Below are 14,377 nucleotides of genomic sequence, written 5' to 3' on the forward strand. Positions count from 1 at the left end.
TGTCTGCGCCCAGGAGGGAGCAGCGCCCAGCAGGGAAAGAGAAGAGACGTGGAGCTCTGCCCGGCACCCCCAAGTCGGTGTCGCCCAAACCGTGGCTCGCCGAGCCCCCCGCTCCTTCCTTCTGTTAGCCCAGCCCTTGCTCTCCATCCTGTGCTCAGCCCCCCACTTCCCATGACTCAGCGGCCCCGGGCATCTCCCCACCCTGCTGCCCACCACTCACAAGCCTCACCCCTCCTCCCCCAGGACTCCGAGGCCTTGGGGCTTTTGTCCCCGCCAGAGGAGCTCTGATCCCGCGCCGTGGGGAGAGTTTTGCATGCGGGGGACGCACGCCCAGGGCAGGGGTCACAGGCTGGTGCCGTGGGAAGCAAGGGATGGGATCCCGCACCCCAGGAACACCCCCAACACACTGGCCCCATGTTGCCTCGCCAGCGTGAAGCAAAGCCGAACTACGAGCCCTGGATCAGTCTGTCCCTGCCCGTCCCATGGTCCCGAGGGAGCCCACCCTCCCCACGTGAAAGATCTCGAGCCACAGCCACCAGTGCATCCGGGGCAGGGAGACCTCCCAGTGCCAGCATCCTTACAGGGGCCCTCCCTCCCAGGAGGCCTGTAGAAATCGCGGCCCACTTCACCTCCCGGCCCCACCGACCGCGGGGTGCCAGGGGTGAGGGGCCCTGGCTACCTGGCTCTCCAGATGTCTGCGCCACTGCGAGAGGCGGATCGACCCTTCTCTGCCTCAGAGGAGGTGGCGAATCAGCCCCTTGTCCAGCTTCTTCTCTGTGCCCGGCACGCCCGGGCCCCCGCAGAGGGAAGGGGAGGTCGTCGGGGCTGGGTCCGGATGGGCTATTGCAGGGTTTCTAACAGGGCGTTGCCCCGGCCCGGACTCCCAGGTGCGTGTAGGGCGACCTTTCTCTGCCATCCTGGCCCCATTTCGGGCGCCTCCATTGGAGCCCGCTGGAGCCTCCCCCCTTAAAAAGGTCCAGGGCCTTGGTCCAACCCTCTGCGCCAGCGTCCCTGCTTCCGCGGGCCCGGAGAAGGGCTTGGGTGGTTGGGGAGCGGGATATTGCTGCCCCCCAGATACCCCGTTTCGCCAGCCTGAAATGCGGAGACTAGAGGGAGCCAGTCTCGGGGACATCCCCAGCCGGCTGTGCCCGGGCTGAGCTCTTCCTCGCCTCCCACGTGTTCAAAAGGCCCTTGTGAGCAGCCGGGCACGGAGCATGCAACAGGCACTTCCGGGCGGTGCAAAAGGGGCGGCTGCTCGGCCACATCCAGGCCCGTCCAAGGGCCCCAGAAAGCGTCAGCAGCTCAGGAGACGGGGGAGAGGACCTGCCCAGTGCAGTGGGGACCCCATGCACCCACGGCAATGCCCCTGGCCAGGCGCACGTGCAGCTTTTTGCGTTGCTGCCTCTAGCAGAGACTGGCTGTACACAGATTTGTCGGGAATTGCAGGCCTCTCTCTTTATAGAATACCAGCCAATGGCCGGGGCAGACGGGAATAACTGACACTTGCTTTAGCTGTAGATTATCGTGTCTACAAAATGAATAGATCGGCAAAAAATCGATGGTAACCTTCTCCTCCAGCCACGCTGTCTTACTCCTGTGCTTTGATTGTAAACAAGAGGAGCAAGGAGCCTGGCTCCCTCTATGTAGACAGGGATTCCCCGTCAAGATTAAGGCCTCTAGGCACAGCTGAAACACACAGGGAGTGCATATATAAGGTGTCGGTTTGGGCCAGCACTTCCTCCTTCCTCCAAATTGTGATTCAGCTTTTGGTTATTCGGTCTCAACTCGGCTTGACACCGGTGGTTTCTGTCTAGCCATTTGCGTTTGAATTCTGGGGCGATCTGATCTGGGGCAAGGTTCAGCCCATTTGTTGGCTGTCTTTTCCACAAGACCAAAGTCCTCCAAGCCGTGGTGTAAGCCCGCGACCAGCGCCTGCGAGAAGGGCAGCAGTCTCAGAGCAGCCAGCACCCCCCGCCCCTCCCCACGCCGGAGCCTAGGCTGGAAAGTGGCAAGGAAACAACCAGCTTCCCTCAGAGCCGCTTCTCCTGCAGCTCCCCGCTCGCCCCCAAATTGGGCTCCGTCTCCTTATTTAGCACGTGGACTATGATTTTAGATGCTGTCACTTGGAGCCAAACAAGAACATTGATGTCGGTTCGGCTTGGCCTCTAAAGCCTGGCGAAACAGACTGCGAATAATAAAAAAAGAGAGGGAGGGGGCGTGCGAGGGGGAAGAGAGGGGAGAGAGACACCTCCTTCTCTGGGAGGGGGAGCCTGCGGCTCCAATGAAAAGTAGTCGCTTACTAGGGGAGTGGGGATGTGTGTGTGTGTGTGTGGGGGGGGGGGTGAACTTTTCCTGTTGACTGTGGGAAGCGAATTGAGCAATTATCTAGTTTACCTTCTCCTCTTGGAAGTTAACGATTGGCGAGATCTTGGCTGCGTTATTGACACAACACTTTCTATTGATAGAAATAAGCAGCGATTGTCCTTAAGTCACTGGTGCGACAAAGTAAACTGTGATGGGCTGGCATGAGTCCACTGGACCGGGAAGGCTGGTTCCGCCGGCGGAGGCTCTGATGATGGTGGTGGCGGCGACGGTGCTGATCTCCCTCCTTGCAGATCAGTGACCAGAAAAAGGGGGAGAGGGAGAGAGGGGACAAAAAAGAGGCGTCTACCAAAGCAGCTCAGACCGGCGAACAAATGCAAGCCAGCCATGGACAATAGTTGCCACCACACGGCGACCAAAATCTTAGCAACTTCTCCAGCCAGAGAAAGCCTGTCTGCTCGAAGCAACATGATCAGCACCTCCAAACCCCTGGCTTTCTCCATTGAGCGAATCATGGCCAGGACTCCAGAGCCCAAGTCCATTCCGGTGCCGCCCTTCCTCCAAGGATCCGTGCCCAAAGGAGACCCCAAACACTCTCTGCACCTCAACTCCTCCATCCCCTGCATGATCCCCTTTGTCCCGGTGGCGTACGACCCCCTCCCCAAAGCGGGGATGGCCGGATCAGAGGGCAGGAAGGCTCACTTGGACTCCTCTGCCTCGCCCTTCAGCTGCGGCGATCTATTGAACTGTGCCCTGAGCCTAAAAGGCGATTTCCCCCGCGACGCCCTGCCCCTGCAGCAGTACAAACTGGTGAGACCGCGAGTGGTCAATCACTCCTCTTTCCACGCCATGGGAGCGCTGTGCTACTTCAACCGCGGCGACGGCCCTTGTCACCCGTCGTCCAGCGTCAACATCCACCCGGTGGCTTCTTATTTCCTCAGCTCGCCTTTGCACCCGCAGCCCAAGGCTTACCTGGCGGAGAGAAACAAACTGGTGCTGCCGTCCGTGGAAAAGTACCCTTCTGGAGTGGCCTTTAAAGACTTATCGCAGGCTCAGCTCCAACACTACATGAAAGAAAGTGCCCAGATCCTATCGGAAAAAATCGCGTTCAAGAGCTCGGAGTTCAGCCGGAGCTCTCCCAGCAGCAAGCCCAAAGTTTTCACGTGTGAAGTTTGTGGAAAGGCAAGTAACTAACTTCCTTTGCTCCCATAAAGTTTCTATCCATTTCTCTGCTCCCGTTTTAGAACTACCCCCTTCCCCAGTTGCTTTATGATTCTAATTGTTTTTTTTTCTGATTTAACTTTCAAGGTATTTAATGCACATTATAATTTAACTCGCCACATGCCAGTCCACACAGGAGCCAGACCCTTTGTTTGCAAAGTTTGTGGCAAGGGCTTCAGACAAGCAAGTACTCTCTGCCGGCACAAGATCATACACACCCAGGTGAATATCTCTCACGCCTATTGCACTGCGTATTTCCACCTGCTTTTGCTGATCCGATCCGACAGAACACTGTTAAAACCGGGGTCATTTGGTCGGGAGGCGCTGGTTTTTGTTTTCGTTCGTTTTTTAAACAGACTTCGCGTCGGTCTCACGTCTCTATAAAGCCACAGATTTCCAAGCACTGGAAAGCGCTTTGCCATGCACTTACTTCAATATTTGCTTTTGTTTCCTTATAGGAAAAGCCTCACAAGTGTAACCAGTGCGGCAAAGCGTTTAACCGAAGTTCCACTTTAAACACACACACACGAATCCATGCCGGCTACAAACCTTTTGTATGTGAATTTTGTGGCAAAGGATTTCATCAAAAAGGTACAAGTCTCAAACCGCTTCTTGTTATTCTCCTCAGAATCCCACCCCTAGTAGGTAAACAATCAAAACAATTTGCAAGAGGGCTTGCTTTATTATTTATTAATTATTGTATTTTATTTATTTCAAACCCTTGGCTCAGTTTTAACCTGGAGATCATTTTTTTATATTGAATACTCGGTATCTAAAGTATCCGATTTAAGCTTGTAGAGGAATGAAAAAAGAGAACTTTCGTTTTTATTTCACACGGCAAGATGCGATTTTCAACCTACTTGAATTCCCCCACCCCAAATGCAATTTTTTACTGCTCATCTTTTTGCTCAGGTGTAAGAATGTTTGTTTAATATGAATCTTGGATTCTAGTAATCATCATGCTATCGTGTAGAATTTTTTAAAATACATATCTTGCGGAGTTTATAAATCTGTTGTTTTTTTCAGCGCTTTACCGTTTGGTTCTAACAATACATTTCCTAACCGAAATATTGTGGGTGGGTGGTTTGTGTTATGTTTTAGTTAAAAACGGTCAATTGCCATTTTCATCCCCAGCCGGGGTTTGGGGAGAGGGCAAAGCTCTCTCCCCTGTGTGGCGTCTGTGACCCTTGACTTGTCTGTTCCCAGGTAATTACAAAAACCACAAACTGACCCACAGCGGCGAAAAGCAGTTCAAGTGCAATATCTGCAACAAGGCTTTCCATCAGGTGTACAACCTGACCTTCCACATGCACACCCACAACGACAAGAAGCCCTTCACCTGCCCCACCTGTGGCAAGGGCTTCTGCAGGAACTTTGATCTCAAGAAGCACGTCCGCAAGCTGCACGACAGCGCCCTGGGACTGCCGCGAGCCCCTGCCGAGCCGGGGCCAGACCAGACGCTGCAGCCGCCGGGCCCGCTGCTGCAACAGCCGCACCATCCGTGAGGGGAACTGCAAGCCCGGAGCTCCGCCGGTCCTATTAGCAGGGAAAGCAACCCGGAGCCCCGCCGTTGCAATCACCCTCCTGCTTCTTTGCATGCACCTGTTAAGCGGTTTTGTGTATTACGCTCTATTTGGCCACTAACACTGATGGCTGGTCGTTTTCTTCTTTTTGATGTTGTTGGGTTGTTTTTCTTTCTTTCAAGACTCGATTTTTTTAACATCTCAGGGTTAGAGATGGTTAAAAAAAAAAAAAAAAAGCCAAGCCAATTTCTGCTGTATTTATTGGGATCTGTATTATCCGAGCCGGGAATGCTGCACCACTTAATTATTTCGATGTGTGTATATATATATATATGTGTTGGTTCTGCCCTGTCTCCGATGCCTGCTGGTTGTCCCTTCTTGATAGCTTCCCCTCCTTCACCCCCTCCCTGAATATCGTATCTCTATGGCCAGAGCTGGTTCACTATGTACGGATTTGAATTTCAGTTTGATTCTTGCACGTGGAAAATGAATGCGTTGACCTGGTGGAAATAAATACTTGGAGCATGATGATTGAATCATCAAGGGCGCATTAGCTATTTAAATTATTCAGCTACAAGACCAATGATCCTATTAAAGAGCTGTGATCCCACCATACCGATTCCTAATGTATTGATAACGAAAGGCTGGGGGCGGATGACAGGTAATACCAACAGAGGGGTATGTGTGTGTGTGTGTATTTATGTTTAATCAAGAAGGGAAGATGGATGGAAATCAAAACTGTGGCTGATGCCAGGTCCTTGAAATGCTCCAAGTGTTAATCAGCAGCTCTGCTGTGAGCTTAGGCTCTGGTGTTTTCTAACTGCAAACCTCTCCTGTTTTCTTGCCAAAACACTGAAACAACTGCTAAAGACTTTAATTAAGAGTGGGTAATTAGCTCGGATTTATCAAAGCCGGGTTGTTATACTATTAGCTGCTCAGTAGAAGCTGCCAATCCAGCCTTAAAAACTAAGCACGCTCCTACCGGCCGTTGCCTAGACAGAAAGCGGCGAGGAAGAATGGATGAGCCCGGGAAGGAGATCTTACTTTATGTATTTATTTTGAATCTCTCCTGTCGCAAAACAAAATTAACCTCCCCCAATCGGGTGCTGTCCCCAGCCATTAGTAAAAGCAGCATCTTTAAGGGGCCTCTTTTGCTACTATTATTTATTTGCCTCCTCCCGAAAAGAGCCACGAGCCTTGTGGGAGCCGCGCGCGGTGCTCAGAGACAGGCCGGCAGCTGACCTGCTGCCCCAGGTAACCCTCTTCCAGAGAGGGGGAGTTCGGGGCTCTCCTCGGGAACGCCTTGTTTGGCATGAAATAGACTAACTCGCCGGGAACATCTTTTCCAGAGGGCGAGGGCAGCAAAATGGATGCGGGCGAATCCGAGGAGAGGCGCCAGCTGCGAACCAGCCTCACATGCCCTTAGCAGCTTCTTCGCCCTCCAGTTTGACGTGTAGAGCCGTTGTCCGCATTTGAATTTCGGGTCGTGTTGTAGTTCAGAAAGGAAGGGCTTGGAACTGTCCCCTTTCCCCCACACACCCGAAGGGGGCCGAGCTGAGGTTACACCGAATGGGTTTCAAGCCCACCTGCTGCTCACTGCACCTGGACAGGGCAGTGTCTGACACCCACGGCCGCGCGTGGGAAGACAATGTATCGACCGGGCGGAAAGTCAATAGAGAGGAGCGGAGCATAACGCGTTCCGATGCTCTCCGGGAGAGAAGGTGGGAGACTAGAGAGCATTGCCTGGGCACAAGCGCTACGACTGTGTGGCCGCAGACACCAGGGAGAAATTTCCGGGAGCTTGCGAAATAAATAGATCCCTGACAAATGATCAGCTCTTGGGAAGCTACAGCTGCTCAGTCCCGGCAGACCCTTGGAGTTTGTACACGTCTCCCAGCTGCGTGGTACGTTGTGAGCAAATATTTGGACAATTCAGGTTTCTTTTCCGAGCTTAGAGGATACAATGTTTCTGTGCGGTGTGTTGCCCATGAACTCAGATCTCCAGGTCCTGGCGGCGAAGTTCTCAAACGGATCACATGATCACACACTGCCCTTCCCGGTGTTTCCAGGATCTGGACTGGCACCCGGATTCCGGCTCTGTAGAAAGGGGCTGTGCAAGGGAAGCGAGTCAAGCTGGTTGTAGGGACAGGCCTAGGAGGTCAGGTCAGGTTAAATAGCAGTTTGCCATTTTGTAAACAATGAGTGGTCCCTTTGTCGTGGTGCGCTGGGAAATGGCTGTTTGATATGAATCTGTAGAATGGATATAAACTTTAAACAGACTTAGTTTGTCTAAATATGTGTTGGAAAGTGCTGTAAAAGCGGAAGTACTCTCCCTTCCCCATACATGAGATTAGCGATTGGGGCCTTAAGAGAAGATTTTATTTGTAAAATAAACAAATAGGTGCAAAACAACGCACCTGAAAGGGCAGCTAAGGTTGTTTGCAGCATCGCTTTCCATTTTCTCCCCAAACTCAGGTACCATGAGATGCCTGAACATTGGATGGCGCCCTGAATGGAATGGATATGAGAACACTAACTAATACACTGGCGATGGAGCAATTGGATTCCCCCGCTCCCCCCGCCCCCGACTTTCTTTTTACCCAGTATACCAATGGTATGATGGGCTGGCGGAAATGGAGAGAAAGGAGACTGTTTAATCGGGTCAGAGTGCTGGTGGTTTTGCAGGTCAGACCAAAAAGAGAGACTGAAATAAAAACTACAGGTAGATTTAGTTTGCCCGAACATTTGTTAAATGATAGCAAAGGTAACCGGGAAAGAGGCAGACACCAGTGTATTTCCCCTATGTGCAATTTGTATCTAAGGCACGTTTGCTCGGGTGTCTGTACGAACTGGATTAGAATGTTGCTTTTTACAGATTCAGACTAACACGGCTACCCCTCTGATACTGGATTAGAATGTCTGACCCAAGAATTTTGAGGATATTGGGGGCGGGGAGAGTATTTTGGGTTTATCCCAATTCCCCTTCTAACCAAGAGCCGCCTACTGCTCAGGAGAGAAATGGGAAAGAGTCAGGGCTGTGGTCTATCGGGCGGGGAGGGTTTGGGTTCAGCTCCCTCTGTCGGGATTCCCCGTCTTTGCAGGTGCGCTTCACGGGCCACACATTCTTCCTTTGACAAATGTCTCCACTCAGATGGAACTACACGGGCACGAGTGGCTGTTGGGCAAACTGGGAGCCAGCTCCGGAGTTCTCAGCTGTGTTGACTCTGGGGCTGCACTGTGCAGCCTGGCTTCCTTCTATCGCTAAAGAGCGGGGTAGCTCCCTCGACGCCTCTCCTGTAGGGTCACCGCTCCTCTCTTGTAGATCAGGGCAGTTTTAGGTAAAACGCCCAATGCTTCTGCAGTGGAAACCAACGGAAGTTTGCGCGAGGGAGAGCCGGATCAGAGCCCGCTCCGCTGTGTGCGTGGAGTGAAGGGAGAGATCAGATGTCATCAGCGAGTAGTAACATTCAGCTTTCACACCTGCTATTCTTCATCGTCCGTGTGAGGTGCGCCTGGTGCCCTTCTTCTAAAGTCTTCTCCTCTGGAGACCTCAATACAAAAGAAAGAAAGAAAATAAATACAACCGAGGCGCAGGGAGTCTGCTAAGGTCATAGACCCTCTTGTCTAATACGCGATCAGTCGGGCAAGGTTCTTCGTCTGTGTAGGAGCCCGGGGAAAGGAGTGTTTCAATCAGGAGCAGGACTGAACCGATGGAGCAGAGCTGGCTGGGGAAATCGGAGCAAAGGCCGATGTTAAACACCTACTAGTGTGGCTGGTTTTCACCCACAGGAGCACTGGCCGTTGTCCACTGTTCACCTAGATTTCCAAACCGTCCCCTAAACATTCAGGACTAAAGACCAGGAAGAGGGGCAAAAACCAGGGCGCCCTACCGAGTGACTTTTGATGTGAGGGTGGGGATGGGTTCATCTCCGAGGCATATGTAGTCCTATCCGTCTTGAATCTGACCGGTTGTAAGTTTTGTGTGTGCTGTAAATGAAACAGAGTGGCAAAATGGGAAGCCCCCTCCCCCAATTTCAGCTGCGCTACAATGGCGCTTCAGTGTGGACGCTCTGGGTGAGGTTCTTCCATCCCTGTAGTAAATCCAGCTTCCTAGAGGAGGTAGCTAGGTCCACAAGAATTCTTCCCTGGACCTAGCACTGTCTACACACCCCTGAGCAACATGCCTGGGTGGCGCTAACTTTTTAGAGTAGACCTGGCCTCTGTGTTACCAGAGGGTAGTTAAATACCATGGTCCAAAGCAGAACAAGCAAACGCCAAACAACCACAACCCAACCCCTCTTCGTTCAAAATAAAACTATTGAGGAGTTGAGTCTCAACAAGCTGTTTGGAAGTAGCCAAGTGCCTGACTGCCCGGGTGCATGTGCAGTAATCACGTCTCAGGACATTTCCAGGATTCATCAGGTTCCTTCTGCGAATCATTTAGAGTTCAGCAGGGACAAACTGCAGCTGAGATGTGTGAGGGTGGGGACACCCATCGCTCATCACGTTCTTAGCCCCTGTGCACGTCAGGTCTAGGTCTAGGCGGTCCAGCAAACTAGGATTTAGCGTGTTTATTTCCCCAGCCTATATTAGCACATGCTACCAATGATCTTGGTAGTAAACTTTTAAAATGCCCATTGACTAGACTGCACCAGTCATTAGAGAGACCAGGTGGATGAGGTAACATATTTTATTGGACCAACTTCTGTTGGGGAGAGAGAGATGAGTTTTGGAGTTTCAACAGAGTTCTTCTTCAGGTCAGGGAAAGGTTTCAAGCAGAAGAGCTCTCAAGCTTGTCTCTCTCCCCAACAGAAGTTGGGCCAATACAAGATATTACCTCACCCAACCTGTCTCTCTAATATCCTGGGACCAACACGTCTACAACAACACTGCATCAACCAAAGTCACCAGTACTGTTTCCTTTCCCTATCACTGGCACAATGGGTGACAGAACAGTGTCACAATGATGTGATGCGAATGCAACTCTGTGGAGAAATACCACCTGAGGATGAATTTAAATGATGCCTGCACTGTAAATCTGTTCTCACCACCCTAAAATGCGGGGAAAGGGGAGAAGGGAAGCCAATAAGAACATAAGAATGGCCCTACTGGGTCAGACCAAAGGTCCATCTAGCCTAGTATCCTGTCTTCCAACAATGGCCAATGCCAGGTGCCCCAGAGGGAATGAACAGAACAAGTAATCATCAAGTGATCCATCCCCTGTCGCTCATTCCCAGCTTCTGCCAAACAGAGACTAGGGAAACCATTCCTGCCTATCCTGGCTAATAGCCATTGATGGACCTATCCTCCATGAATGTATCTAGTTCTTTTTTGAACTCTGTTATGGTCTTGGCCTTCACAACATCCTCTGGCAAGGAGTTCCACAGGTTGGCTGTGTGAAGAAATACTTCCTTTTATTTGTTTTAAACCTGCTGCCTATTAATTTCATTTGGTGACCCCTAGTTCTTGTGTTATGAGAAGTAGTAAACAACACTTTCTTATCTACTTTCTGTACACCAGTCATGATTCTATAGACCTCAATTATATCTCCCCTTAGTGGTCTCTTTTCCAAGCTGAAAAGTCCCAGTCTTATTAATCTCTCCTCATACTGAAGTCGTTCCATACCCCTCATCATTTTTGTTGCCCTTTTCTGAACCTTTTCCAATTCCAATATATCATATAGTTACTGGGATAACACTACTGAAAAGGAAATTGCTTTCCTCCCTCCCCAAGGGCCACCTTGCACTTATGGGGCTACTGCACCTCTGCTAACGCTCTGCTCATTCTGCCAAGAGAAGGGTCCAACCCCCTTTCACCAATCCAGCTCTCAGGCAGGCTTTATCTATTGGATACTCAAAGTTGTACCAAAAATTGATCACTGGGAAAGATATCAACACACTGGACCAGAGTCTCAGAACGAGGCTTTCTGCAGAAGAAGCTGAAAAGTTATCAGTGCTGATACAGTTTCTGGAGGAGCAACGTCCTTTCAGATAGCCCCTTTGGTTTGCTATCGGAGTTGTATTTGTATAACTCCACTTGTGGTGTTAAGTGGTGAAATCCTGGCCCTGAGACTTCAATAGAGCCAGGATTTCATCCATATGCCTATCTATATGCTCTAGGCACCCTTGACATCACTGAAAAGCACAACCAAATTAATGCCCAGGAATTAAAATGAAGCGGTTTAATTCACTAAAATTCACTGCCAGCAAAGCAAGCAATTCAGAATCTGAAGTTTTCCTCCAATTCCTCCACTAATTCCTAATCGCTTACCGTTCCTCCCTGATGCCTATGTGAAAAAGCAAACTGTATGGTGTGGAAGTAAGTGAGTTATTTGCGTGAACAAGGGAGACCACATCTTGCCCAGAAGCTTTAAGGCAGCCAAAGCCCAAACTATAGAAGAGCTGATCCATCCCTCTATCTATCCAGCTGTTTGTCATACACACATTCCCTGCGTTATTGTAGTATCTCAGTGCTGCACATCTTTAATGTATTACTATAACTCTCTTGTGAGGTAGGGAAGTGCTCTTATCCCCATTTTTCAGATGGGGAACTGTGGCACAAAGATACTAAATGATTTAGGAACATGATACTGAAAAAGACCTCCTGGGTCATCACATCATGCTAAAACAGGCAACCTTACTGTATAATCCTATTACTAAATGTATCAAGCTCCATCTTACAACTAGTGAGTGTGTTCCGTCTTTGCGACTATTGGAAATCTTCTCTAGACCCTCACTCCTCTGATGGTTAGAAACCTTTTTCTAGTTTTTGGCCTTAATTTGCCCCAAATCACATAAGAATGGACATACTGGATCAAACCAATGGTACAGCTACCCCAGCATCCTGTCTTCTGACAGTGACCAGTGCCAGTTGCTTCTGGGGGAATCATAGAATCATGGGGCTGGAAGGGACGTTGAGAGGTCATCTAGTCCAGTCCCCTGCGTGCAAGGCAGGACTATGTATTATCTAGACCATCCCTGGGCAGTTTGTCAAACCTGCTCTTAAAAATCGCCAATGATGGAGATTCCACAACCACCCTAGGCAATTTATTCCAGTGCTTAATCACCCTGACAGTTAGGAAGTTTTTCCTGATGTCCAACCTAAACCTCCCTTGCTGCAATTTAAACCCATTACTTCAGTGGCGGATTAATAATTTTGCAGCCCTTAGGCTGGGAAATAATTGCCACCCTGGCCCCGCCCCGACTCCGCCCTTTTCCCGACCCCATTCCAACCCCCTCTCCAAAGTCCCCGCCCCAACTCTGCCCCCTCTCTTCCCCTATTGGATCCCTTCCCCAAATCCCTGCCCCCGACCCGCCTCTTCCCCCAGCGCGTGGCGTTCCCCTTCCTCCCCCTTCCCTCCCTGCCCCGCAAAACAGCTGTTTCGCGGCGCAAGCGCTGGGAAGGGAGAGAAACAGGATGCCGCGGCAAGCTTGCAGAGGAGGCGGAGTGAGCTGGAGCAGGGGGGCGGGGCATGGAGGGGAGCTTCCGCCCTTGCAAATTTGCCGCCCAAGGCCTAGGCCTTGTCAGCCTAGGCAATAATACAGCACTGCATTACTTCTTGTCCTATTCCCCAGAGGTTAAGAAGAACAATTCTTCTCCCTCCTCCTTGTAACAACCTTTTATGTACTTGAATGAACAGTTACTGTGCATTTTTGAGTGATCCATCCTCTGTCATCCAGTCGCAGCTTCTGGCAGTTAGAGGTTAAGGGATACCCAGAGAATGGGATTATGTCCCTAATCATCTTGGCTAATAGCCATTTATGGACCTATTCTCCATGAATTTATGTAATTTCTTTTTTGACCCTGGTTAGTTTTTTGGCCTTAAAAACATCCCTTGGCAACAAGTACCACAGGTTTACTGTGAATTGTGTGAAGTACTTCCTTTTGTTTGTTTAAAACCTGCTGCCTATTAATTGCATTGTGTGACCCCTGGTTCTTGAATTCCATGATGAGGTAAATAAAACTTCTGTAGTCACTTTCTCCATACCATTAATGATTTTATAGCCTTCTACCATATCCTCCCAGAGTCGTCTCTTTTCTAAACTAAACAGGCACAGTCTTTTTTAATCTCTCCTCACATGGAAGCTGTTCCATACTCTTAGGCCTGGTCTACACTACGAGTTTAGGTCGAATTTAGCAGTGTTAAATCGAATTAAGCCTGGACACGTTCACACAGCTAAGTCCCTTTTTTCGACTTAAAGGGCCCTTTAAACTGGTTTCTTTACTCCACCTCCAACGAGGGGATTAGCGATAAAATCGGTCTTAGCGGGTCGGAATTGGGGTAGTGTGAACGGAATTCGATGTTATTGGCCTCCGGGAGCTATCTCACAGTGCTTCATTGTGACCGCTCTGGACAGCACTCTTAACTCAGATGCACTGACCAGGTAGATAGGAAAAGCCCCGTGAACGTTTGAATTTCATTTCCTGTTTGCCCAGCATGGAGAGCACAGGTGACCACGCAGAGTTCATCAGCACAGGTAACCGTGATGGAGTCCCAGGATCGCAAAAGAGCTCCATCATGGACCGAATGGGAGGTACGGGATCTTCTCACCATATGGGGAAATTAATCAGTGCTAGCTGAACTCCGTAGCAGTAAACGAAATGGCAAAATATTAGAAAAGGTCTCAAAGGCCATGAAGGACAGAGGCCATAACAGGGATGCACAGCAGTGCCGCGTTAAAATTAAGGAGGTAAGGCAAGCCTACCACAAAGCCAGAGAGGCAAACGGAAGGTCCGGGGCAGAGCCGCAAACATGCCGCTTCTACACGGAGCTGCATGCCATGCTAGGGGGTGCAGCCAGCACTACCCCAACCGTGTGCTTTGACTCCTTCAATGGAGAAACACACAGGGAAGTGGGTTCGGGGTATGAGGAAGATGAGGATGAAGATAATGTAGATAGCTCACAGCAGCAAGGAAGCAGAGAAACCGGTTTCCCCAACAGCCAGGATATGTTTATCACCCTGGACCTGGAACCAGTAACCCCCGAACTCACCCAAGGTGTGCTCCCAGACCCTGAGGGCACACAGAGGACCTCTGGTGAGTGTACCTTTGTAAACGTTACACATGGTTTAAAAGCAAGCGTGTTTAATGATTAATGATTAATTTGCCCTGGCAATCGTGGCCAGTACAGCTACTGGAACATCTGTTAACGTGTATGGGGATGGAGTGGAAATCCTCCAGGGACATCTCCAGAAAGCTCTCCTTCATGTACTCCCAAAGCCGTTGCAAAAGGTTTCTGGGGAGGACTGCCTTATCCCGTCCGCCATGGTAGGACACTTTACCACACCAGGCCAGTAGCACGTAGTCTGGAA

General features: G+C 50.3%; 1 protein-coding gene across 1 annotated transcript; it reads left to right on the forward strand.

Annotated features, from left to right (window-relative positions):
• The first annotated feature begins 2,709 nt into the window (after positions 1-2,709).
• Positions 2,710-5,048, forward strand: FEZF1 (FEZ family zinc finger 1). The gene is made up of 4 exons (XM_054016455.1): positions 2,710-3,504; positions 3,631-3,765; positions 4,002-4,134; positions 4,750-5,048. Exons 1-4 carry the CDS (start codon positions 2,710-2,712, stop codon positions 5,046-5,048), a joined length of 1,362 nt encoding a protein of 453 aa, XP_053872430.1.
• The last annotated feature ends 9,329 nt before the right edge of the window (positions 5,049-14,377 follow it).

Source organism: Malaclemys terrapin, chromosome 1, assembly GCF_027887155.1.
Source record: "Malaclemys terrapin pileata isolate rMalTer1 chromosome 1, rMalTer1.hap1, whole genome shotgun sequence".
NCBI lineage: Eukaryota > Metazoa > Chordata > Testudines > Emydidae > Malaclemys > Malaclemys terrapin.

Bases quoted from the DNA above. Each gene is read 5' to 3' on its own strand.
- FEZF1 (XM_054016455.1), top strand. From the start codon at position 2,710: ATGGACAATAGTTGCCACCACACGGCGACCAAAATCTTAGCAACTTCT. The intron at 3,505-3,630 runs GCAAGTAACTAA...TTAACTTTCAAG, and splicing joins CGTGTGAAGTTTGTGGAAAG to GTATTTAATGCACATTATAA. The intron at 3,766-4,001 runs GTGAATATCTCT...GTTTCCTTATAG, and splicing joins ACAAGATCATACACACCCAG to GAAAAGCCTCACAAGTGTAA.